This window comes from Oncorhynchus keta, chromosome 6, assembly GCF_023373465.1.
Source record: "Oncorhynchus keta strain PuntledgeMale-10-30-2019 chromosome 6, Oket_V2, whole genome shotgun sequence".
In the NCBI taxonomy this organism is placed as follows: domain Eukaryota; kingdom Metazoa; phylum Chordata; class Actinopteri; order Salmoniformes; family Salmonidae; genus Oncorhynchus; species Oncorhynchus keta.
In genome coordinates this window covers 2,930,564-2,952,849 of record NC_068426.1, presented here as the reverse complement: position 1 = coordinate 2,952,849, position 22,286 = coordinate 2,930,564, and the positions used below count along the sequence as shown (strand labels likewise).

The 22,286-nt window shown below is 46.3% G+C and overlaps 1 protein-coding gene and 2 long non-coding RNA genes across 35 annotated transcripts in view; all 3 read left to right on the top strand.

Annotated features, from left to right (window-relative positions):
* The window catches only part of grik1a (glutamate receptor, ionotropic, kainate 1a), a 157,111-nt gene that overhangs the window by 88,687 nt on the left and 46,138 nt on the right, over positions 1–22,286 (top strand). The window contains exon 15 of the mRNA XM_052520212.1: positions 9,954–10,171. Coding sequence (XP_052376172.1) covers positions 9,954–10,171 — 218 coding nt within the window. The remainder of the gene's footprint in view (positions 1–9,953; positions 10,172–22,286) is intronic.
* Positions 1,646–2,643, top strand: LOC127930607 (uncharacterized). 4 transcript variants are annotated; one of them, XR_008138376.1, is made up of 4 exons: positions 1,646–1,946; positions 2,071–2,194; positions 2,412–2,473; positions 2,505–2,643. It is a non-coding gene; the product is annotated as an uncharacterized LOC127930607 (long non-coding RNA). The 4 variants fall into 4 exon arrangements; XR_008138375.1 differs by having other exon boundaries at positions 2,381–2,473; XR_008138377.1 differs by lacking the exon at positions 2,412–2,473 and having other exon boundaries at positions 2,536–2,643.
* On the top strand, positions 13,056–18,794 carry LOC127930605 (uncharacterized). Of its 30 annotated transcripts, none has more exons than XR_008138345.1 (10): positions 13,135–13,299; positions 13,929–14,017; positions 14,107–14,195; positions 14,463–14,640; positions 14,730–14,767; positions 16,718–16,857; positions 16,947–16,984; positions 18,308–18,447; positions 18,531–18,619; positions 18,709–18,794. It is a non-coding gene; the product is annotated as an uncharacterized LOC127930605 (long non-coding RNA). The 30 variants fall into 30 exon arrangements; XR_008138353.1 differs by lacking the exon at positions 16,947–16,984 and adding an exon at positions 13,482–13,570 and having other exon boundaries at positions 13,135–13,392; positions 18,359–18,447; XR_008138364.1 differs by lacking the exons at positions 13,135–13,299; positions 16,947–16,984 and adding an exon at positions 13,056–13,117 and having other exon boundaries at positions 18,359–18,447.

The following is a 22,286-nucleotide window of genomic DNA, read 5'->3' as shown; positions in this document are numbered from 1 at the left end:
CTCTCTCTCCCTGCCCTCTCTGTCTCTCTCTCCCTGCCCTCTCTGTCTCTCTCTCCCTGCCCTCTCTGTCTCTCTCTCCCTGCCCTCTCTGTCTCTCTCCCTGCCCTCTCTGTCTCTCTCTGTCTCTCTCTCCCTGCCATCTCTGTCTCTCTCTCCCTGCCCTCTCTGTCTCTCTCTCCCTGCCCTCTCTGTCTCTCTCTCCCTGCCCTCTCTGTCTCTCTCTCCCTGCCCTCTCTGTCTCTCTCCCCTGCCCTCTCTGTCTCTCTCTCTGCCCTCTCTGTCTCTCTCCCCTGCCCTCTCTGTCTCTCTCTCTCCCTGCCCTCTCTGTCTCTCTCTCCCTGCCCTCTCTGTCTCTCTCTCCCTGCCATCTCTGTCTCTCTCTCCCTGCCCTCTCTGTCTCTCTCTCCCTGCCCTCTCTGTCTCTCTCTCCCTGCCCTTTCTGTCTCTCTCTCTCCCTGCCCTCTCTGTCTCTCTCTCCCTGCCCTCTCTGTCTCTCTCTCCCTGCCCTCTCTGTCTCTCTCTCCCTGCCCTCTCTGTCTCTCTCTCCCTGCCCTCTCTGTCTCTCTCTCCCTGCCCTCTCTGTCTCTCTCTCCCTGCCCTCTCTGCCTCTCTCTCCCTGCCCTCTCTGTCTCTCTCTCCCTGCCCTCTCTGTCTCTCTCTCCCTGCCCTCTCTGTCTCTCTCTTCCTGCCCTCTCTGTCTCTCTCTCCCTGCCCTCTCTGTCTCTCTCTCCCTGCCCTCTCCGTCTCTCTCTCCCTGCCCTCTCCGTCTCTCTCTCCCTGCCCTCTCCGTCTCTCTCTCCCTGCCCTCTCCGTCTCTCTCTCCCTGCCCTCTCCGTCTCTCTCTCCCTGCCCTCTCCGTCTCTCTCTCCCTGCCCTCTCTGTCTCTCTCTCCCTACCCTCTCTGTCTCTCTCTCCCTGCCCTCTCTGTCTCTCTCTCCCTGCCCTCTCTCTCTATCTCTCTCTCTCTCTGTCTGTCTCTCCCTGCCCTCTCTGTCTCTCTCTCCCTGCCCTCTCTGTCTCTCTCTCCCTGCCCTCTGTCTCTGTCTCTCTCTCTCTCTCTGTCTGTCTCTCCCTGCCCTCTCTGTCTCTCTCTCCCTCCCTGCCCCTCTCTCTCTCTCTCTCTCTCTCTCTCTCTGTGTCTGTCTCTCCCTGCCCTCTCTCTCTATCTCTCTCTCTCTCTCTGTCTGTCTCTCCCTGCCCTCTCTGTCTCTCTCTCTCTCTCTCTGTCTGTCTCTCCCTGCCCTCTCTGTCTCTCTCTCTCTCTCTCGCTCTCTGTCTGTCTCTCTCTCGCTCTGTCTGTCTCTCCCTGCCCTCTCTCTCTCTCTCTCTCTCTGTCTCTGTGTGAGGTTTCACTGTGGTACAGAAACAACTGTCATGGAATTGACAAACCTCTCTTGCACGATATCTACTTTTTACTGTTTTTGTTGTTGTTATGGTTGCTATTCTCACACTCTCTTCATCATGCACATGACTGAACTATATTTTTTATTTCACCTTTAGTTCCAGTTTATACAATTTAAAAACATTATGTCACATTGGTAACAATGATTCAGGAGACAGGCGGAGGAATGCGTAATAGTTTTTATTTCACCTTTATTTAACCAGGTAGGCCAGTCGAACACCTTTATTTAACCAGGTAGGCCAGTCGAACACCTTTATTTAACCAGGTAGGCCAGTCGAACACCTTTATCTAACCAGGTAGGCCAGTCGAACACCTTTATTTAACCAGGTAGGCCAGTCGAACACCTTTATTTAACCAGGTAGGCCAGTCGAACACCTTTATTTAACCAGGTAGGCCAGTCGAACACCTTTATTTAACCAGGTAGGCCAGTCGAACACCTTTATTTAACCAGGTAGGCCAGTCGAACACCTTTATCTAACCAGGTAGGCCAGTCGAACACCTTTATTTAACCAGGTAGGCCAGTCGAACACCTTTATCTAACCAGGTAGACCAGTCGAACACCTTTATTTAACCAGGTAGACCAGTCGAACACCTTTATCTAACCAGGTAGGCCAGTCGAACACCTTTATCTAACCAGGTAGGCCAGTCGAACACCTTTATCTAACCAGGTAGGCCAGTCGAACACCTTTATCTAACCAGGTAGGCCAGTCGAACACCTTTATCTAACCAGGTAGGCCAGTCGAACACCTTTATCTAACCAGGTAGGCCAGTCGAACACCTTTATCTAACCAGGTAGACCAGTCGAACACCTTTATTTAACCAGGTAGGCCAGTCGAACACCTTTATCTAACCAGGTAGGCCAGTCGAACACCTTTATTTAACCAGGTAGGCCAGTCGAACACCTTTATCTAACCAGGTAGGCCAGTCGAACACCTTTATTTAACCAGGTAGGCCAGTCGAACACCTTTATTTAACCAGGTAGGCCAGTCGAACACCTTTATCTAACCAGGTAGGCCAGTCGAACACCTTTATCTAACCAGGTAGGCCAGTCGAACACCTTTATCTAACCAGGTAGACCAGTCGAACACCTTTATTTAACCAGGTAGGCCAGTCGAACACCTTTATCTAACCAGGTAGGCCAGTCGAACACCTTTATCTAACCAGGTAGGCCAGTCGAACACCTTTATCTAACCAGGTAGACCAGTCGAACACCTTTATTTAACCAGGTAGGCCAGTCGAACACCTTTATCTAACCAGGTAGGCCAGTCGAACACCTTTATCTAACCAGGTAGGCCAGTCGAACACCTTTATTTAACCAGGTAGGCCAGTCGAACACCTTTATTTAACCAGGTAGGCCAGTCGAACACCTTTATTTAACCAGGTAGGCCAGTCGAACACCTTTATCTAACCAGGTAGGCCAGTCGAACACCTTTATTTAACCAGGTAGGCCAGTCGAACACCTTTATTTAACCAGGTAGGCCAGTTGAACACCTTTATCTAACCAGGTAGGCCAGTTGAACACCTTTATCTAACCAGGTAGGCCAGTCGAACACCTTTATTTAACCAGGTAGGCCAGTCGAACACCTTTATTTAACCAGGTAGGCCAGTCGAACACCTTTATTTAACCAGGTAGGCCAGTCGAACACCTTTATTTAACCAGGTAGGCCAGTCGAACACCTTTATTTAACCAGGTAGGCCAGTCGAACACCTTTATTTAACCAGGTAGGCCAGTCGAACACCTTTATTTAACCAGGTAGGCCAGTCGAACACCTTTATTTAACCAGGTAGGCCAGTCGAACACCTTTATTTAACCAGGTAGGCCAGTCGAACACCTTTATTTAACCAGGTAGGCTAGTTGAGAACACCTTTATTTAACCAGGTAGGCCAGTTGAGAACACCTTTATTTAACCAGGTAGGCTAGTTGAGAACACCTTTATTTAACCAGGTAGGCCAGTTGAAAACACCTTTATTTAACCAGGTAGGCTAGTTGAAAACACCTTTATTTAACCAGGTAGGCTAGTTGAGAACACCTTTATTTAACCAGGTAGGCTAGTTGAGAACACCTTTATTTAACCAGGTAGGCTAGTTGAGAACACCTTTATTTAACCAGGTAGGCTAGTTGAGAACAAGTTCTCATTTACAACTGCGAACTGGCCAAGATAAAGAAAAGCAGTGTCACACAGACAACAACACAGAGTTACACATGGAGTAATAAATAATAACCAATAACACAAACAAGTCAATAACACAGTAGAGAAAAGAACGTCTATATACAGTGTGTGCAAAAGGCATGAGGAGTTAATAAATAAGCAACCTGACCTGGAGCCAGTGGGTCTGGCGACGAATATGTAGCGAGGGCCAGCCGACTAGAGCATACAGGTCGCAGTGGTGGGTGATATAAGGAGATTTGGTAACAAAACGGATGTCCCTGTGATAGACTGCATCCAGTTTGCTGAGTAGAGTGTCGGAAGCTATTTTGTAAATGACATCGCCGAAGTCGAGGATCGGTAGGATAGTCAGTTTTACTAGGGTAAGTTCGGCGGTGTGAGTGAAGGAGGCTTTGTTGCGAAATATAAAGCCGACTCTAGATTTGATTTTGGATTGGAGATGTTTAATATGAGTCTGGAAGGAGAGTTTACAGTCTAGCCAGACACCTAGGTACTTATTGAGTCTGCCGATAAGAATACGGTGATTGACAAAGTCGAAAGCCTTGGCCAGGTTGATTAAGACGGCTGCACAGTACTGTCTTTTATCGATGGCGGTTATGATATCGTTTAGTACCTTGAGTGTGGCTGAGGTGCACCCGTGGCTGGCTCGGAAACCAGATTGCACAGCGGAGAAGGTACGGTGGGATTCGAAATGGTCGGTGATCTGTTTATTAACTTCGAAGACTTTAGAAAGGCAGGGCAGGATGGATATAGGTCTGTAACAGGTTGGGTCTAGAGTGTCTCCCCCTTTGAAGAGTGGGATGACTGCGGCAGCTTTCCAATCTTTAGGGATCTCGGACGATACGACAGAGAGGTTGAACAGGCTGGTAATAGGGGTTGCAACAGTGGCGGCGGATAGTTTCAGAAATAGAGGGTCCAGATTGTCTAGCTGATTTGTACTGGAAGACAGTGGAGCCACATGACAAAGAACACCTGTTATTAGACTCTAGTGATGTATAGACTGAGTTGTACAGAGACAGGTTGGTAGAAGAGAAGTCACACAACTCCGTAAACAGAGATAAACGTTGCTGCTCAGCCCCACACACAAACACACACACACACACACACACACACAAACACACACACACACACACACACACACACACACACACACACACACAAACACACACACACACACACACACACACAAACACACCTCTCCGTAAACAGAGATAAACGCTGCTACTCAGCCCTCTTTGACAGCTTTATATTAATGTGATCTATCACAGCCCTCGGAGTCCCTCTCCTCTCCTCATCTCTCTCTGTCTCACACAAAACACACACTCACACTTGTATAACTAACCTTGTAGAGACACACAATTCAGCCCCATTCAAAATCCTATTTTTGCTAACCTTATTAACCCAAAAATAACTAAACATGACCCTAGCTCCTAACCCTAACCCTAACCTTATTAACCCAAAAATAACTAAACATGACCCTAGCTCCTAACCCTAGCTTCTAACCCTAATTCTAACCCTAGCTCCTAACCCTAATTCTAACCCTAATTCTAACCCTAGCTCCTAACCCTAGCTCATAACCCTAATTATAACCCTACCTCCTAACCCTAGCTCCTAACCCTAATTCTAACCCTAGCTCCTAACCCTAGCTCCTAACCCTAATTCTAACCCTAGCTCCTAACCCTAATTGAAATCCTAGCTCCTAACCCTAATTCTAACCCTAGCTCCTAACCCTAGCTCCTAACCCTAATTCTAATCCTAGCTCCTAACCCTAATTCTAACCCTACCTCCTAACCCTAGCTCCTAACCCTAATTCTAACCCTAGCTCCTAACCCTAGCTCATAACCCTAATTCTAATCCTAGCTCCTAACCCTAATTCTAACCCTACCACCTAAACCTAGCTCCTAACCCTAATTCTAACCCTAGCTCCTAACCCTAGCTCCCAACCCTAGTTCTACCCTTAACTTTAAACCCCTAGAAATAGCATTTGACCTTGTGGGGACTAACAAAATTGTTTGTTTACTATTATTAGTAAACAAACATAGTTAAACACATACACACACAAACACTGCTTCACACACAAACAAACACACTCTCTCTCTTGTGACACACAACTCAAAAAACAGACAATATCTCTCTCTCTCTCTCTCTATTTCTCTCTCTCTATATTTTTTCTCTCTCTCTATTTCTCTCTCTCTCACCCTCCCCCCCCCACACACACAAACACACCGACCCCCCCACACACACACACCCACCCACCCACACACACACACACACCCACACACCCACACACCCACTCACACACACACACATTGGTTGACATTCAGTCCATACCACTCAGACACACAGACCCCTTGCAGCTCCCCCACTCCCCTGTTCACCAGACTACAGTGAACTCCAACAGTATAGGTTTAGGGTTTGTTGTTCTTGTTTTGGCTCTGTACTCCAGTACTTTGGATTTCAAATGATACAATGACTATAAGGTTAAAGGTATGATGTGTGATATTTGTGCGTCAAATTTTCTTACTCATCATTTATTCAGGCTCAATAAACATGTTTAGCGTCCACATTACTGTAAAAGTGTTTAGAAACATATTCTATCCAAAATACATTATTTACTATTAATTTATATTGGACACAGAATAATCAGAAACACAACCAGAACAAACAGCAAATGATAGCTAGGCTAGGCTAAGGTATGGCTAGGCTAGGTTAGGCTAGGCTAGGCTAGGAATATGGGACATAATACTTACAGTTGAAGTCGGAAGTTTTACGTACACTTAGGTTGGAGTCATTAACTTGTTTTTCAACCACTCCACAAATGTATTGTTAACTAAACTATAGTTTTGGCAAGTCGGTAAAGATATCTACTTTGTGCGTGACACAAGTAATTTTTCCAACAATTGTTTACAGACAGATTATTTCCCTTATAATTCACTGTATCACAATTCCAGTGGGTCAGTAAGTTTACATACACTAAGTTGACTGTGCCTTTAAACAGCTTGGAAAATTCCAGACAATTATGTCATGGCTTTAGAAGCTTCTGATAGGCTAATTGGCATCATTTGAGTCAATTGGAAGTGTACCTGTGGATGTATTTCAAGGCCTACCTTCAAACTCAGTGTCTCTTTGCTTGACATCATGGGAAAATCAAAATAAATCAGCCAAGATCTCAGGGGGAAAAAAAGTAGACTTCCACAAGTCTGGTTCATCCTTGGGAGCAATTTCCAAATGCCTGAAGGTACCACTTTCATCTGTACAAACAATAGAAGGCAAGTATAAACACCATGAGACCATGCAGCCGTCATACCGCTCAGGAAGGAGACGCGTTTTGTCTCCTAGAGATGAACGTACTTTGTTGCGAAAAATGCAAATCAATCCCAGAACAACAGCAAAGGGCCGTGTGAAGATGCTGGAGGAAACAGGGACAAAAGTATCTGTATCCACAGTAAAACAAGTCCTATATCGACATAACCTGTAAGGCCGCGAAAGCACACCATGCGATTATCTGAGGACAGCGCCCCGCATACAAAAGCATGAACAAAAAAAATTCTACCAGGCAGGTGCACCACGAAAGTCAGAAATAGTGATCAAATAAATGCCTTACCTTTGAAGATCTTCTTCTGTTAGCACTCCAAAAGGGTCCCAGCTACATCACAAATGGTCCTTTTGTTCGATAAAGTCTTTATATCCCCCAAAAAAATCAGTTTAGCTGTTTAGCTGTTTAGCGCGCTCCAGTCAATAATCCACCAGTTTCCCTCCTTTAAAATGAAACGTTACCAATAAACTTCTCCAAACAAGTCATACAATGTAAATGGGTCAAAATTCACACAACTCATTGTGGGAAGCTTGTAGAAGGCTACCCGAAACGTTTGACCCAAGTTAAACAATTTAAAGGCAATGCCACCAAATACTAATTGAGTTTATTTCAACTTCTGACCCACTGGGAATGTGATGAAAGAAATAAAAGCTGAAATAAATCATTCTCTCTACTATTATTCTGACATTTCACATTCTTAAAACAAAGTGGTGATCCTAACTGACCTAAAACAGGGAATTTTTACAAGGATTAAATGTCAGGAATTGAAGTGAAAAACTGAGTTTAAGTGTATTTGGCTTCATGTATTCAAAGTGTAACTTTTGATTATTTTAATACCCATGAAGTGAATTTAACTAATTAATTAATTTAATTTAAGATATGTACAAACAAGTGCTGTAATTTCAATGAAAATAACCTCAAATTAAAGCGGACAGTCTGCACTTTAACTTCACAGTCATTTAAAATCCATAACGCCTGAAGTACAGAGCCAAAAACAACAAACAATGTGTCACTGTATATGATTAAAACTCACCTCTTTATAGAAGTGGGTTTGAGAGTCAACAGGTTTTAGGAGTTGCCGTATCCACAGTTTTCATTTCACACCTCTCACTGTGTGTCCGTGTGTGTGTGTGTGTGTGTGTGTGTGTGTGTGTGTGTGTGTGTGTGTGTGTGTGTGTGTGTGTGTGTGTGTGTGTGTGTGTGTGTGTGTGTGTGTGTGTGAGAGAGTTGTGCTTAATTCAGAATAGAATTCAAATAGAATTTGAATTCAGTGCAATAATCAAAGATTATGGATATACTGACAAGATACTCTCCGCCCCTAACAATGGGAGTCGTCCACAAAGCGACATGGCGGACTGTCTAACTCCCGCCCATCCCGTCTTTGGATTGGTGGATACATTTCGAATATTTGAATGTTGACATCAACCGCCTGTATTCATTGGAGAGAGATGCTATGCTGCTAGCCTCATGTCATGAATATGCATAGCCACCTCGAGACAACTCAAAGATGCCAGGATGTCACCTGTTCTACTTATCAGTAAACCTCTATTCCAGAAAATGCATCTCTTTGCCGCTTCCTCTCTGGTGCAATTCAAAGGAATTCCACCCAGTCACAGAACATGAGTTTATTGAATCTGACAGGTCTTCCAGGTACCAATGTACAGTATGTATACAACAACATGTTTGATGTTTTAGGTACAAGATGTACTGTATATTTCTATAGACTACAACCTAAAATACAATAGAAGAGGGATTTGAATTTCATTGAATTCCATTTCCTTTCATTCAAATTGCTCAATTAGATTCTGAATTGAGCACAACCCTGGTATGTGTGTGTGTGTGTGTGTGTGTGTGTGTGTGTGTGTGTGTGTGTGTGTGTGTGTGTGTGTGTGTGTGTGTGTGTGTGTGTGTGTGTGTGTGTGTGTGTGTGTGTGTGTGTGTGTGTGTGTGTGTGTGTGTGTACCTAGCTTCTCTGCATATGGTCGCTCTCTTTTTTGTTGTCCTCTCTCTCTCTCTCCCTCCTTCTCTCCCTCTCTCTCTCCCTCTCTCTCCTTCATCTTCCCTCTCTCTCCCTCTCTCTCCTTCATCTTCCCTCTCTCTCCTCTCTCTCCTTCATCTTCCCTCTCTCTCCCTCTCTCTCCTTCATCTTCCCTCTCTCTCCCTCTTCTTCCCTCTCTCTCTCTTTTGCTCCCTCTTCTTCCCTCCCTCTCTCTCCCTCCTTCCCTCCCTATCCATCTCCCTCCTTCTCTCCTTCACTTACCTCTCTCTCTCTCCCTCTCTCTCCCTCTTCTTCCCTCTCTCTCTCTTTCGCTCCCTCTTCTTCCCTCCCTCTCTCTCCCTCCTTCCCTCCCTATCCATCTCCCTCCTTCTCTCCTTTACTTCCCTCTCTCTCTCTCCCTCTCCTTCCCTCCCTCTCTCTCTCATTCTCCTTCCCTCTCCCTCTCTCTCTCTCCCTTTCCCCCTCTTCTCCCCTCTCTCTTTCGCTCCCTCTTTTTCCCTCCCTCCCTCCCTCCCTCCCTCCTCCCTCCCTCCCTCCCCCTCTTCCTCCCTCCCTCCCCCTCCCTCCCTCCCTCCCCCCCTACCCTTCCCTCCCCCCCTCTCTCTCTCCCTACCCTCCCTCCCTCCCTCCCTCCCCTCCCTCCCTCCTCTCTCTCCCTCCCTCTCCCTCTCCCTCTCCTCCCTCCCTCCCCCCTCCCTCCCCTCCCTTCCCTCCCTCTCCCTCTCTCTCTCTCTCTCTCTCTCTCTCCCTACCCTCTCTCCTCCCTCTCCTCTCTCTCTCCCTCCCCTTCCCTCCCCTCCTTCCCTCCCTCTCCTTCCCTCCCTCCCTCCTTCCCTCTCTCTCTCTCTCTCTCTCTCTCTCTCTCTCTCTCTCTCTCTCTCTCTCTCTCTCTCTCTCTCTCTCTCTCTCTCTCTCTCTCTCTTCTCTCCCTCTCTCTCTCTCTCTCTCTCTCTCTCTCTCTCTCTCTCTCTCTCTCTCTCTCTCTCTCTCTCTCTCTCTCTCTCTCTCTCTCTCCTTCCCTCCCTCTGTCCTTATAACCATCTCCCCCCACCTGCTGTCTCTACCCAGGGTCAGAGTTGATGCCTAAGGCCTACTCCACCCGTATAGTAGGAGGTATCTGGTGGTTCTTCACCCTGATCATCATCTCCTCCTACACGGCCAACCTGGCTGCCTTCCTCACCGTGGAGAGGATGGACGCCCCCATCGACTCGGCTGACGACCTGGCTAAACAGACCCGTATAGAATACGGATCAGTCAGGGACGGGTCCACCATGACCTTCTTCAAGGTGAGTGTCTGTGTCTGTGTGTCTGTGTCTGTGTGTGTGTGTGTGTGTCTGTGTGTCTGTGTGTGTGTGTGTGTGTCTGTGTGTCTATGTCTGTGTGTGTGTGTGTGTGTGTGTCTGTGTGTGTGTGTGTGTGTGTGTGTGTGTGTGTGTGTGTGTGTGTGTGTGTGTGTGTGTGTGTGTGTGTGTGTGTGTGTGTGTGTGTGTGTGTGTGTGTGTGTGTCTATGTCTGTGTGCGTGTGTCTGTGTGTCTATGTCTGTGTGTGTGTGTGTGTGTGTGTGTGTGTGTGTGTGTGTGTGTGTGTGTGTGTGTGTGTGTGTGTGTGTGTGTGTGTGTGTGTGTGTGTGGCTGTCTGTGTCTGTGTGTGGCTGTGTGTCTGTGTGTGTGTGTGTGGCTGTCTGTGTCTGTGTGTGTGTGGCCGTGTGTGTGTCTGTCTGTCTGTCTGTCTGTCTGTCTGTCTGTGTCTGTCTGTGTCTGTGTCTGTCTGTCTGTCTGTCTGTCTGTCTGTCTGTCTGTGTGTCTGTGTCTGTCTGTCTGTCTGTCTGTCTGTCTGTCTGTGTGTGTGTGTGTGTGTGTGTGTGTGTGTGTGTGTGTGTGTGTGTGTGTGTGTGTGTGTGTGTGTGTGTGTGTGTGTGTGTGTGGCCGTGTGTGTGGCGTGTGTGTGTGTGTGTAGGTGTGCGTGCGTGCGTGCGAGCGAGCGTGTGTGTGAAATGGGGGGAGGAAGGGGGGCTGTAGGTGTGTTTGTGTGGAGAGAATGGACGCGATAGACTCCACTGATGGCTAAACAAACCCGTATAAAATATAGCTGGCTCAGGAAGGGGTCCAGCATGACCTTTTTCAAGGTGAGAAAGAGAGGCTGACATTTTTTGCTCTTGTTACCTTTCTTTAATTGTTTATGGAGGAACTTTTAGCTTTAACCAGAGATTTAGAGTGATATACTGGCCACACGCATAGAGCTGTGTATGAGGTCACAGTGTGCGACCGGTCTCCCTCTGTTAGTTTACCAATAATATTCCCAGTTAACTTTTAGATTTATTTAATTTAATTTCACCTTTATTTAAATCTGGTAAGCCGGTTGAGAAGAAGTTCTCATTTACAACCTGGCCAAGATAAAGCAAAGCAGTTGTTGCGACACAAAACAATAAACACATAGTTAATAAATAAATAAATAAACAAACGCACAGACGTAAACACAATAGAAAAATCTATGTACGGTGTGTGCAAATGTAGTAAGTTTAGGCTATAAATAGGCCATAGTGGCAAAGTAATTGCATTTTAGCAATTAACACTGGAGTGATAGATGTGCAGATGATGAAAGTGCACTGGGGTGGAAAAGAGCAACAAACAAACAAACAAACAAAAAATATGGGGATGAGGTAGTTGGGTGGGCTATTTACAGATGGGCTATTTACAGGCTATTTACAGACTATTTACAGATGGGCTATTTACAGATGGGCTATTTACAGATGGGCTATTTACAGATGGGCTATTTACAGGCTATTTACAGACTATTTACAGATGGGCTATTTACAGATGGGCTATTTACAGATGGGCTATTTACAGACTATTTACAGATGGGCTATTTACAGATGGGCTATTTACAGATGGGCTATTTACAGACTATTTACAGATGGGCTATTTACAGATGGGCTATTTACAGATGGGCTATTTACAGATGGGCTATTTACAGATGGGCTATTTACAGATGGGCTATTTACAGATGGGCTATTTACAGACTATTTACAGATGGGCTATTTACAGACTATTTACAGACTATTTACAGATGGGCTATTTACAGATGGGCTATTTACAGATGGGCTATTTACAGATGGGCTATTTACAGATGGGCTATTTACAGATGGGCTATTTACAGATGGGCTATTTACAGATGGGCTATTTACAGACTATTTACAGATGGGCTATTTACAGACTATTTACAGATGGGCTATTTACAGACTATTTACAGATGGGCTATTTACAGATGGGCTATTTACAGATGGGCTATTTACAGACTATTTACAGATGGGATATTTACAGATGGGCTATTTACAGATGGGCTATTTACAGATGGGCTATTTACAGACTATTTACAGATGGGCTATTTACAGATGGGCTATTTACAGACTATTTACAGATGGGCTATTTACAGACTATTTACAGATGGGCTATTTACAGATGGGCTATTTACAGACTATTTACAGATGGGCTATTTACAGATGGGCTATTTACAGATGGGCTATTTACAGATGGGCTATTTACAGATGGGCTATTTACAGATGGGCTATTTACAGATGGGCTATTTACAGACTATTTACAGACTATTTACAGATGGGCTATTTACAGATGGGCTATTTACAGATGGGCTATTTACAGATGGGCTATTTACAGATGGGCTATTTACAGATGGGCTATTTACAGACTATTTACAGATGGGCTATTTACAGACTATTTACAGATGGGCTATTTACAGACTATTTACAGATGGGATATTTACAGATGGGATATTTACAGATGGGCTATTTACAGACTATTTACAGACTATTTACAGATGGGCTATTTACAGACTATTTACAGATGGGCTATTTACAGACTATTTACAGATGGGCTATTTACAGACTATTTACAGACTATTTACAGATGGGCTATTTACAGACTATTTACAGATGGGCTATTTACAGACTATTTACAGATGGGCTATTTACAGACTATTTACAGATGGGCTATTTACAGACTATTTACAGATGGGCTATTTACAGACTATTTACAGATGGGCTATTTACAGACTATTTACAGACTATTTACAGATGGGCTATTTACAGACTATTTACAGATGGGCTATTTACAGACTATTTACAGATGGGCTATTTACAGACTATTTACAGGTGGGCTGTGTACAGGTACAGTGATCGGTAAGCTGCTCTGACTGCTAGTGTTTAAATTAGATTGAGGTAGTCGGGTGGGCTATTTACAGATGGGCTGTGTTCAGGTACAGTGATCGATCGGTAAGCTGCTCTGACTGCTAGTGTTTAAATTAGATTGAGGTAGTCGGGTGGGCTATTTACAGATGGGCTGTGTACAGGTACAGTGATCGGTAAGCTGCTCTGACTGCTAGTGTTTAAATTAGATTGAGGTAGTCGGGTGGGCTATTTACAGATGGGCTGTGTTCAGGTACAGTGATCGATCGGTAAGCTGCTCTGACTGCTAGTGTTTAAATTAGATTGAGGTAGTCGGGTGGGCTATTTACAGATGGGCTGTGTACAGGTACAGTGATCGGTAAGCTGCTCTGACTGCTGGTGTTTAAATTAGATTGAGGTAGTTGGGTGGGCTATTTACAGATGGGCTGTGTACAGGTACAGTGATCGGTAAGCTGCTCTGACTCCTGGTGTTTAAATTAGATTGAGGTAGTCGGGTGGGCTATTTACAGATGGGCTGTGTTCAGGTACAGTGATCGGTAAGCTGCTCTGACTGCTGGTGTTTAAATTAGATTGAGGTAGTCGGGTGGGCTATTTACAGATGGGCTGTGTTCAGGTACAGTGATCGGTAAGCTGCTCTGACTGCTAGTGTTTAAATTAGATTGAGGTAGTCGGGTGGGCTATTTACAGATGGGCTGTACAGGTACAGTGATCGGTAAGCTGCTCTGACTGCTGGTGTTTAAATTAGATTGAGGTAGTCGGGTGGGCTATTTACAGATGGGCTGTGTACAGGTACAGTGATCGATCGGTAAGCTGCTCTGACTGCTAGTGTTTAAATTAGATTGAGGTAGTCGGGTGGGCTATTTACAGATGGGCTGTGTACAGGTACAGTGATCGGTAAGCTGCTCTGACTCCTGGTGTTTAAATTAGATTGAGGTAGTCGGGTGGGCTATTTACAGATGGGCTGTGTTCAGGTACAGTGATCGGTAAGCTGCTCTGACTCCTGGTGTTTAAATTAGATTGAGGTAGTCGGGTGGGCTATTTACAGATGGGCTGTGTACAGGTACAGTGATCGGTAAGCTGCTCTGACTCCTGGTGTTTAAATTAGATTGAGGTAGTCGGGTGGGCTATTTACAGATGGGCTGTGTTCAGGTACAGTGATCGGTAAGCTGCTCTGACTGCTGGTGTTTAAATTAGATTGAGGTAGTCGGGTGGGCTATTTACAGATGGGCTGTGTTCAGGTACAGTGATCGGTAAGCTGCTCTGACTGCTGGTGTTTAAATTAGATTGAGGTAGTTGGGTGGGCTATTTACAGATGGGCTGTGTACAGGTACAGTGATCGGTAAGCTGCTCTGACTGCTGGTGTTTAAATTAGATTGAGGTAGTCGGGTGGGCTATTTACAGATGGGCTGTGTACAGGTACAGTGATCGGTAAGCTGCTCTGACTCCTGGTGTTTAAATTAGATTGAGGTAGTTGGGTGGGCTATTTACAGATGGGCTGTGTACAGGTACAGTGATCGGTAAGCTGCTCTGACTCCTGGTGTTTAAATTAGATTGAGGTAGTTGGGTGGGCTATTTACAGATGGGCTGTGTTCAGGTACAGTGATCGGTAAGCTGCTCTGACTGCTGGTGTTTAAATTAGATTGAGGTAGTCGGGTGGGCTATTTACAGATGGGCTGTGTACAGGTACAGTGATCGGTAAGCTGCTCTGACTGCTGGTGTTTAAATTAGATTGAGGTAGTTGGGTGGGCTATTTACAGATGGGCTGTGTACAGGTACAGTGATCGGTAAGCTGCTCTGACTCCTGGTGTTTAAATTAGATTGAGGTAGTTGGGTGGGCTATTTACAGATGGGCTGTGTTCAGGTACAGTGATCGTTCGGTAAGCTGCTCTGACTGCTGGTGTTTAAATTAGATTGAGGTAGTTGGGTGGGCTATTTACAGATGGGCTGTACAGGTACAGTGATCGGTAAGCTGCTCTGACTCCTGGTGTTTAAATTAGATTGAGGTAGTCGGGTGGGCTATTTACAGATGGGCTGTGTTCAGGTACAGTGATCGTTCGGTAAGCTGCTCTGACTGCTGGTGTTTAAATTAGATTGAGGTAGTCGGGTGGGCTATTTACAGATGGGCTGTACAGGTACAGTGATCGGTAAGCTGCTCTGACTGCTAGTGTTTAAATTAGATTGAGGTAGTCGGGTGGGCTATTTACAGATGGGCTGTACAGGTACAGTGATCGGTAAGCTGCTCTGACTGCTGGTGTTTAAATTAGATTGAGGTAGTTGGGTGGGCTATTTACAGATGGGCTGTGTACAGGTACAGTGATCGGTAAGCTGCTCTGACTCCTGGTGTTTAAATTAGATTGAGGTAGTTGGGTGGGCTATTTACAGATGGGCTGTACAGGTACAGTGATCGGTAAGCTGCTCTGACTCCTGGTGTTTAAATTAGATTGAGGTAGTCGGGTGGGCTATTTACAGATGGGCTGTACAGGTACAGTGATCGGTAAGCTGCTCTGACTCCTGGTGTTTAAATTAGATTGAGGTAGTCGGGTGGGCTATTTACAGATGGGCTGTGTTCAGGTACAGTGATCGGTAAGCTGCTCTGACTCCTGGTGTTTAAATTAGATTGAGGTAGTTGGGTGGGCTATTTACAGATGGGCTGTGTACAGGTACAGTGATCGGTAAGCTGCTCTGACTGCTGGTGTTTAAATTAGATTGAGGTAGTTGGGTGGGCTATTTACAGATGGGCTGTGTTCAGGTACAGTGATCGGTAAGCTGCTCTGACTGCTGGTGTTTAAATTAGATTGAGGTAGTTGGGTGGGCTATTTACAGATGGGCTGTACAGGTACAGTGATCGGTAAGCTGCTCTGACTGCTAGTGTTTAAATTAGATTGAGGTAGTTGGGTGGGCTATTTACAGATGGGCTGTGTACAGGTACAGTGATCGGTAAGCTGCTCTGACTGCTGGTGTTTAAATTAGATTGAGGTAGTTGGGTGGGCTATTTACAGATGGGCTGTGTTCAGGTACAGTGATCGGTAAGCTGCTCTGACTGCTGGTGTTTAAATTAGATTGAGGTAGTTGGGTGGGCTATTTACAGATGGGCTGTGTTCAGGTACAGTGATCGGTAAGCTGCTCTGACTGCTGGTGTTTAAATTAGATTGAGGTAGTCGGGTGGGCTATTTACAGATGGGCTGTGTTCAGGTACAGTGATCGGTAAGCTGCTCTGACTGCTGGTGTTTAAATTAGATTGAGGTAGTCGGGTGGGCTATTTACAGATGGGCTGTGTTCAGGTACAGTGATCGGTAAGCTGCTCTGACTCCTGGTGTTTAAATTAGATTGAGGTAGTCGGGTGGGCTATTTACAGATGGGCTGTGTTCAGGTACAGTGATCGGTAAGCTGCTCTGACTCCTGGTGTTTAAATTAGATTGAGGTAGTCGGGTGGGCTATTTACAGATGGGCTGTACAGGTACAGTGATCGGTAAGCTGCTCTGACTCCTGGTGTTTAAATTAGATTGAGGTAGTTGGGTGGGCTATTTACAGATGGGCTGTGTTCAGGTACAGTGATCGGTAAGCTGCTCTGACTGCTAGTGTTTAAATTAGATTGAGGTAGTCGGGTGGGCTATTTACAGATGGGCTGTACAGGTACAGTGATCGGTAAGCTGCTCTGACTCCTGGTGTTTAAATTAGATTGAGGTAGTCGGGTGGGCTATTTACAGATGGGCTGTGTACAGGTACAGTGATCGGTAAGCTGCTCTGACTCCTGGTGTTTAAATTAGATTGAGGTAGTCGGGTGGGCTATTTACAGATGGGCTGTGTTCAGGTACAGTGATCGGTAAGCTGCTCTGACTGCTGGTGTTTAAATTAGATTGAGGTAGTCGGGTGGGCTATTTACAGATGGGCTGTGTACAGGTACAGTGATCGGTAAGCTGCTCTGACTGCTGGTGTTTAAATTAGATTGAGGTAGTTGGGTGGGCTATTTACAGATGGGCTGTACAGGTACAGTGATCGGTAAGCTGCTCTGACTCCTGGTGTTTAAATTAGATTGAGGTAGTCGGGTGGGCTATTTACAGATGGGCTGTACAGGTACAGTGATCGGTAAGCTGCTCTGACTCCTGGTGTTTAAATTAGATTGAGGTAGTCGGGTGGGCTATTTACAGATGGGCTGTGTTCAGGTACAGTGATCGGTAAGCTGCTCTGACTCCTGGTGTTTAAATTAGATTGAGGTAGTTGGGTGGGCTATTTACAGATGGGCTGTGTACAGGTACAGTGTTCGGTAAGCTGCTCTGACTGCTGGTGTTTAAATTAGATTGAGGTAGTAGGGTGGGCTATTTACAGATGGGCTGTGTACAGGTACAGTGATCGGTAAGCTGCTCTGACTCCTGGTGTTTAAATTAGATTGAGATAGTCGGGTGGGCTATTTACAGATGGGCTGTACAGGTACAGTGATCGGTAAGCTGCTCTGACTGCTAGTGTTTAAATTAGATTGAGGTAGTTGGGTGGGCTATTTACAGATGGGCTGTGTTCAGGTACAGTGATCGGTAAGCTGCTCTGACTGCTGGTGTTTAAATTAGATTGAGGTAGTTGGGTGGGCTATTTACAGATGGGCTGTGTTCAGGTACAGTGATCGGTAAGCTGCTCTGACTGCTAGTGTTTAAATTAGATTGAGGTAGTCGGGTGGGCTATTTACAGATGGGCTGTGTTCAGGTACAGTGATCGGTAAGCTGCTCTGACTGCTAGTGTTTAAATTAGATTGAGGTAGTCGGGTGGGCTATTTACAGATGGGCTGTGTTCAGGTACAGTGATCGGTAAGCTGCTCTGACTGCTGGTGTTTAAATTAGATTGAGGTAGTCGGGTGGGCTATTTACAGATGGGCTGTGTTCAGGTACAGTGATCGGTAAGCTGCTCTGACTCCTGGTGTTTAAATTAGATTGAGGTAGTGGTGGGCTATTTACAGATGGGCTGTGTTCAGGTACAGTGATCGGTAAGCTGCTCTGACTCCTGGTGTTTAAATTAGATTGAGGTAGTCGGGTGGGCTATTTACAGATGGGCTGTACAGGTACAGTGATCGGTAAGCTGCTCTGACTCCTGGTGTTTAAATTAGATTGAGGTAGTTGGGTGGGCTATTTACAGATGGGCTGTGTTCAGGTACAGTGATCGGTAAGCTGCTCTGACTGCTAGTGTTTAAATTAGATTGAGGTAGTCGGGTGGGCTATTTACAGATGGGCTGTACAGGTACAGTGATCGGTAAGCTGCTCTGACTCCTGGTGTTTAAATTAGATTGAGGTAGTCGGGTGGGCTATTTACAGATGGGCTGTGTACAGGTACAGTGATCGGTAAGCTGCTCTGACTCCTGGTGTTTAAATTAGATTGAGGTAGTCGGGTGGGGTTACAGGTGGGCTGTGTACAGGTACAGTGAGTAAGCTGCTCTGACTGCTGGTGTTTAAATTAGATTGAGGTAGTCGGGTGGGCTATTTACAGATGGGCTGTGTACAGGTACAGTGATCGGTAAGCTGCTCTGACTGCTAGTGTTTAAATTAGATTGAGGTAGTCGGGTGGGCTATTTACAGATGGGCTGTGTTCAGGTACAGTGATCGGTAAGCTGCTCTGACTGCTAGTGTTTAAATTAGATTGAGGTAGTCGGGTGGGCTATTTACAGATGGGCTGTGTACAGGTACAGTGATCGGTAAGCTGCTCTGACTCCTGGTGTTTAAATTAGATTGAGATAGTTGGGTGGGCTATTTACAGATGGGCTGTACAGGTACAGTGATCGGTAAGCTGCTCTGACTGCTAGTGTTTAAATTAGATTAAAGGCCCCATCTCTGCATCTCTCTGTAGTTTCTACCTCAACCCAACCCTACTGTGTTCTCTTATTCAATACCTCATCTGTCCCCCGCACAGTCCTCCTTATTTCCCAAGTTAACAATAAATATCGTTTGAACGACCAAAACATCACCCGTAATATTTGTACGCTATTAAAATGCTCATCATTTCCTCTCATCTCTCTTTAACTATCGGGGAGAACAGGCTGAGTGGGCGGGGGGTTTATATTCATGAACTCGTTTTTACTGACAGATTTTTTTTAAATTTAAGATCCTTGTGGTGGTTGCCAGGTAACAAGGTAAACAATGAGTCACGTGTCATTCTGACTCTCAACCCACTTTTTAAAATTAAGATCCTTGTGGTGGTTGCCAGGTAACAAGGTAAACAATGAGTCACGTGTCATTTTGACTCTCAACCCACTTTTTAAATTTAAGATCCTTGTGGTGGTTGCCAGGTAACAAGGTAAACAATGAGTCACGTGTCATTCTGACTCTCAACCCACTTTTTTTTTCTCTGACAAATGCTGTCATGGTCAACAGAGCTAATCATGGGACTGTTGTCTATCAGACAAACAGCAGAAATAAACCACTTAAATGATATTGTTTTGTAGCAGAATTACAGAATACACTTCTTCATCAAAATGAGTAAAGCCTGAGTCACCTGAGAAGGTTAGCCATTGACGGCCGACCAGGGAACAGTGGGTTAACTGCCTCGTTCAGTGGAACAGTGATTTAACTGCCTCGTTCAGGGGAACAGTGGGTTAACTGCCTCGTTCAGGGGAACAGTGGGTTAACTGCCTCGTTCAGGGAACAGTGGGTTAACTGCCTCGTTCAGGGGAACAGTGGGTTAACTGCCTCGTTCAGGGGAACAGTGGGTTAACTGCCTCGTTCAGGGGAACAGTGGGTTAACTGCCTCGTTCAGTGGAACAGTGGGTTAACTGCCTCGCTCAGGGAACAGTGGGTTGACTGCCTCGTTCAGGCGAACAGTGGGTTAACTGCCTCGTTCAGGGGAACAGTGGGTTAACTGCCTCGTTCAGGGAACAGTGGGTTAACTGCCTTGTTCAGGGGAACAGTGGGTTAACTGCCTCGTTCAGGGAACAGTGGGTTAACTGCCTCGTTCAGGGGAACAGTGGGTTAACTGCCTCGTTCAGGGAACAGTGGGTTAACTGCCTCGTTCAGGGGAACAGTGGGTTGACTGCCTCGTTCAGGGGAACAGTGGGTTAACTGCCTCATTCAGGGGAACAGGGTGTTAACTGCCTCGTTCAGGGGAACAGTGGGTTAATTGCCTCGTTCAGGGGAACAGTGGGTTAACTGCCTCGTTCAGGGGAACAGTGGGTTAACTGCCTTGTTCAGGGGTATAGAGGGTTAACTACCTTGTACAGGGGAACAGTGGGTTAACTGCCTCGTTCAGGGGAACAGTGGGTTAACTGCCTCGTTCAGGGAACAGTGGGTTAACTGCCTCATTCAGGAGAACAGTGGGTTAACTGCCTCGTTCAGGGAACAGTGGGTTAACTGCCTCATTCAGGGGAACAGTGGGTTAACTGCCTCGTTCAGGGGAACAGTGGGTTAACTGCCTCGTTCAGGGGAACAGTGGGTTAACTGCCTCGTTCAGGGAACAGTGGGTTAACTGCCTCGTTCAGGGGAACAGTGGGTTAACTGCCTCGTTCAGGGGAACAGTGGGTTAACTGCCTCGTTCAGGGGAACAGTGGGTTAACTGCCTCGTTCAGGGAACAGTGGGTTAACTGCCTTGTTCAGGGGAACAGTGGGGTTAACTGCCTTGTTCAGGGGAACAGTGGGTTAACTGCCTTGTTCAGGGGAACAGTGGGTTAACTGCCTTGTTCAGGGGAAAAGTGGGTTAACTGCCTTGTTCAGGGAACAGTGGGTTCACTGCCTTGTTCAGGGGAACAGTGGGTTCACTGCTTCGTTCAGGGGAACAGTGGGTTAACTGCCTTGTTCAGGGAACAGTGGGTTAACTGTCTTTTCAGGGGAACAGTGGGTTAACTGCCTTGTTCAGGGGAACCATGGGTTACCTGCCTTGTTCAGGGGAACAGTGGGTTAACTGCCTTGTTCAGGGGAACAGTGGGTTAACTGCCTTGTTCAGGGGAACAGTGGGTTAACTGCCTTGTTCAGGGGAACAGTGGGTTAGCTGCCTTGTTCAGGGGAACAGTGGGTTAGCTGCCTTGTTCAGGGGAACAGTGGGTTAACTGCCTTGTTCAGGGGAACAGTGGGTTAACTGCCTTGTTCAGGGGAACAGTGGGTTAACTGCCTTGTTCAGGGGAACAGTGGGTTAACTGCCTTGTTCAGGGGAACAGTGGGTTACCTGCCTTGTTCAGGGGAACAGTGGGTTAACTGCCTTGTTCAGGGGAACAGTGGGTTAACTGCCTTGTTCAGGGGAACAGTGGGTTACCTGCCTTGTTCAGGGGAACAGTGGGTTAACTGCCTTGTTCAGGGGAACCATGGGTTACCTGCCTTGTTCAGGGAACAGTGGGTTAACTGCCTTGTTCAGGGGAACAGTGGGTTAACTGCCTTGTTCAGGGGAACAGTGGGTTAACTGCCTTGTTCAGGGGAACAGTGGGTTAGCTGCCTTGTTCAGGGGAACCGTGGGTTACCTGCCTTGTTCAGGGAACAGTGGGTTAACTGCCTTGTTCAGGGGAACAGTGGGTTAACTGCCTTGTTCAGGGGAACAGTGGGTTAACTGCCTTGTTCAGGGGAACAGTGGGTTAACTGCCTTGTTCAGGGGAACAGTGGGTTAACTGCCTCGTTCAGGGGAACAGTGGGGTTAACTGCCTTGTTCAGGGAACAGTGGGTTCACTGCCTTGTTCAGGGAAAAGTGGGTTAACTGCCTTGTTCAGGGGAACAGTGGGTTCACTGCCTTGTTCAGGGCAACAGTGGGTTAACTGTCTTTTTCAGGGAACAGTGGGTTAACTGCCTTGTTCAGGGGAACCATGGGTTACCTGCCTTGTTCAGGGAACAGTGGGTTAACTGCCTTGTTCAGGGGAACAGTGGGTTAACTGCCTTGTTCAGGGGAACAGTGGGTTAACTGCCTTGTTCAGGGGAACAGTGGGTTAACTGCCTTGTTCAGGGGAACCGTGGGTTACCTGCCTTGTTCAGGGGAACAGTGGGTTAACTGCCTTGTTCAGGGGAACAGTGGGTTAACTGCCTTGTTCAGGGGAACAGTGGGTTAACTGCCTTGTTCAGGGAACAGTGGGTTAACTGCCTCGTTCAGGGCAACAGTGGGTTAACTGCCTTGTTCAGGGGAACAGTGGGTTAACTGCCTCGTTCAGGGGAACAGTGGGTTAACTGCCTCGTTCAGGGGAACAGTGGGTTAACTGTCTTATTCAGGGAACAGTGGGTTAACTGCCTCATTCAGTGGAACAGTGGGTTAACTGTCT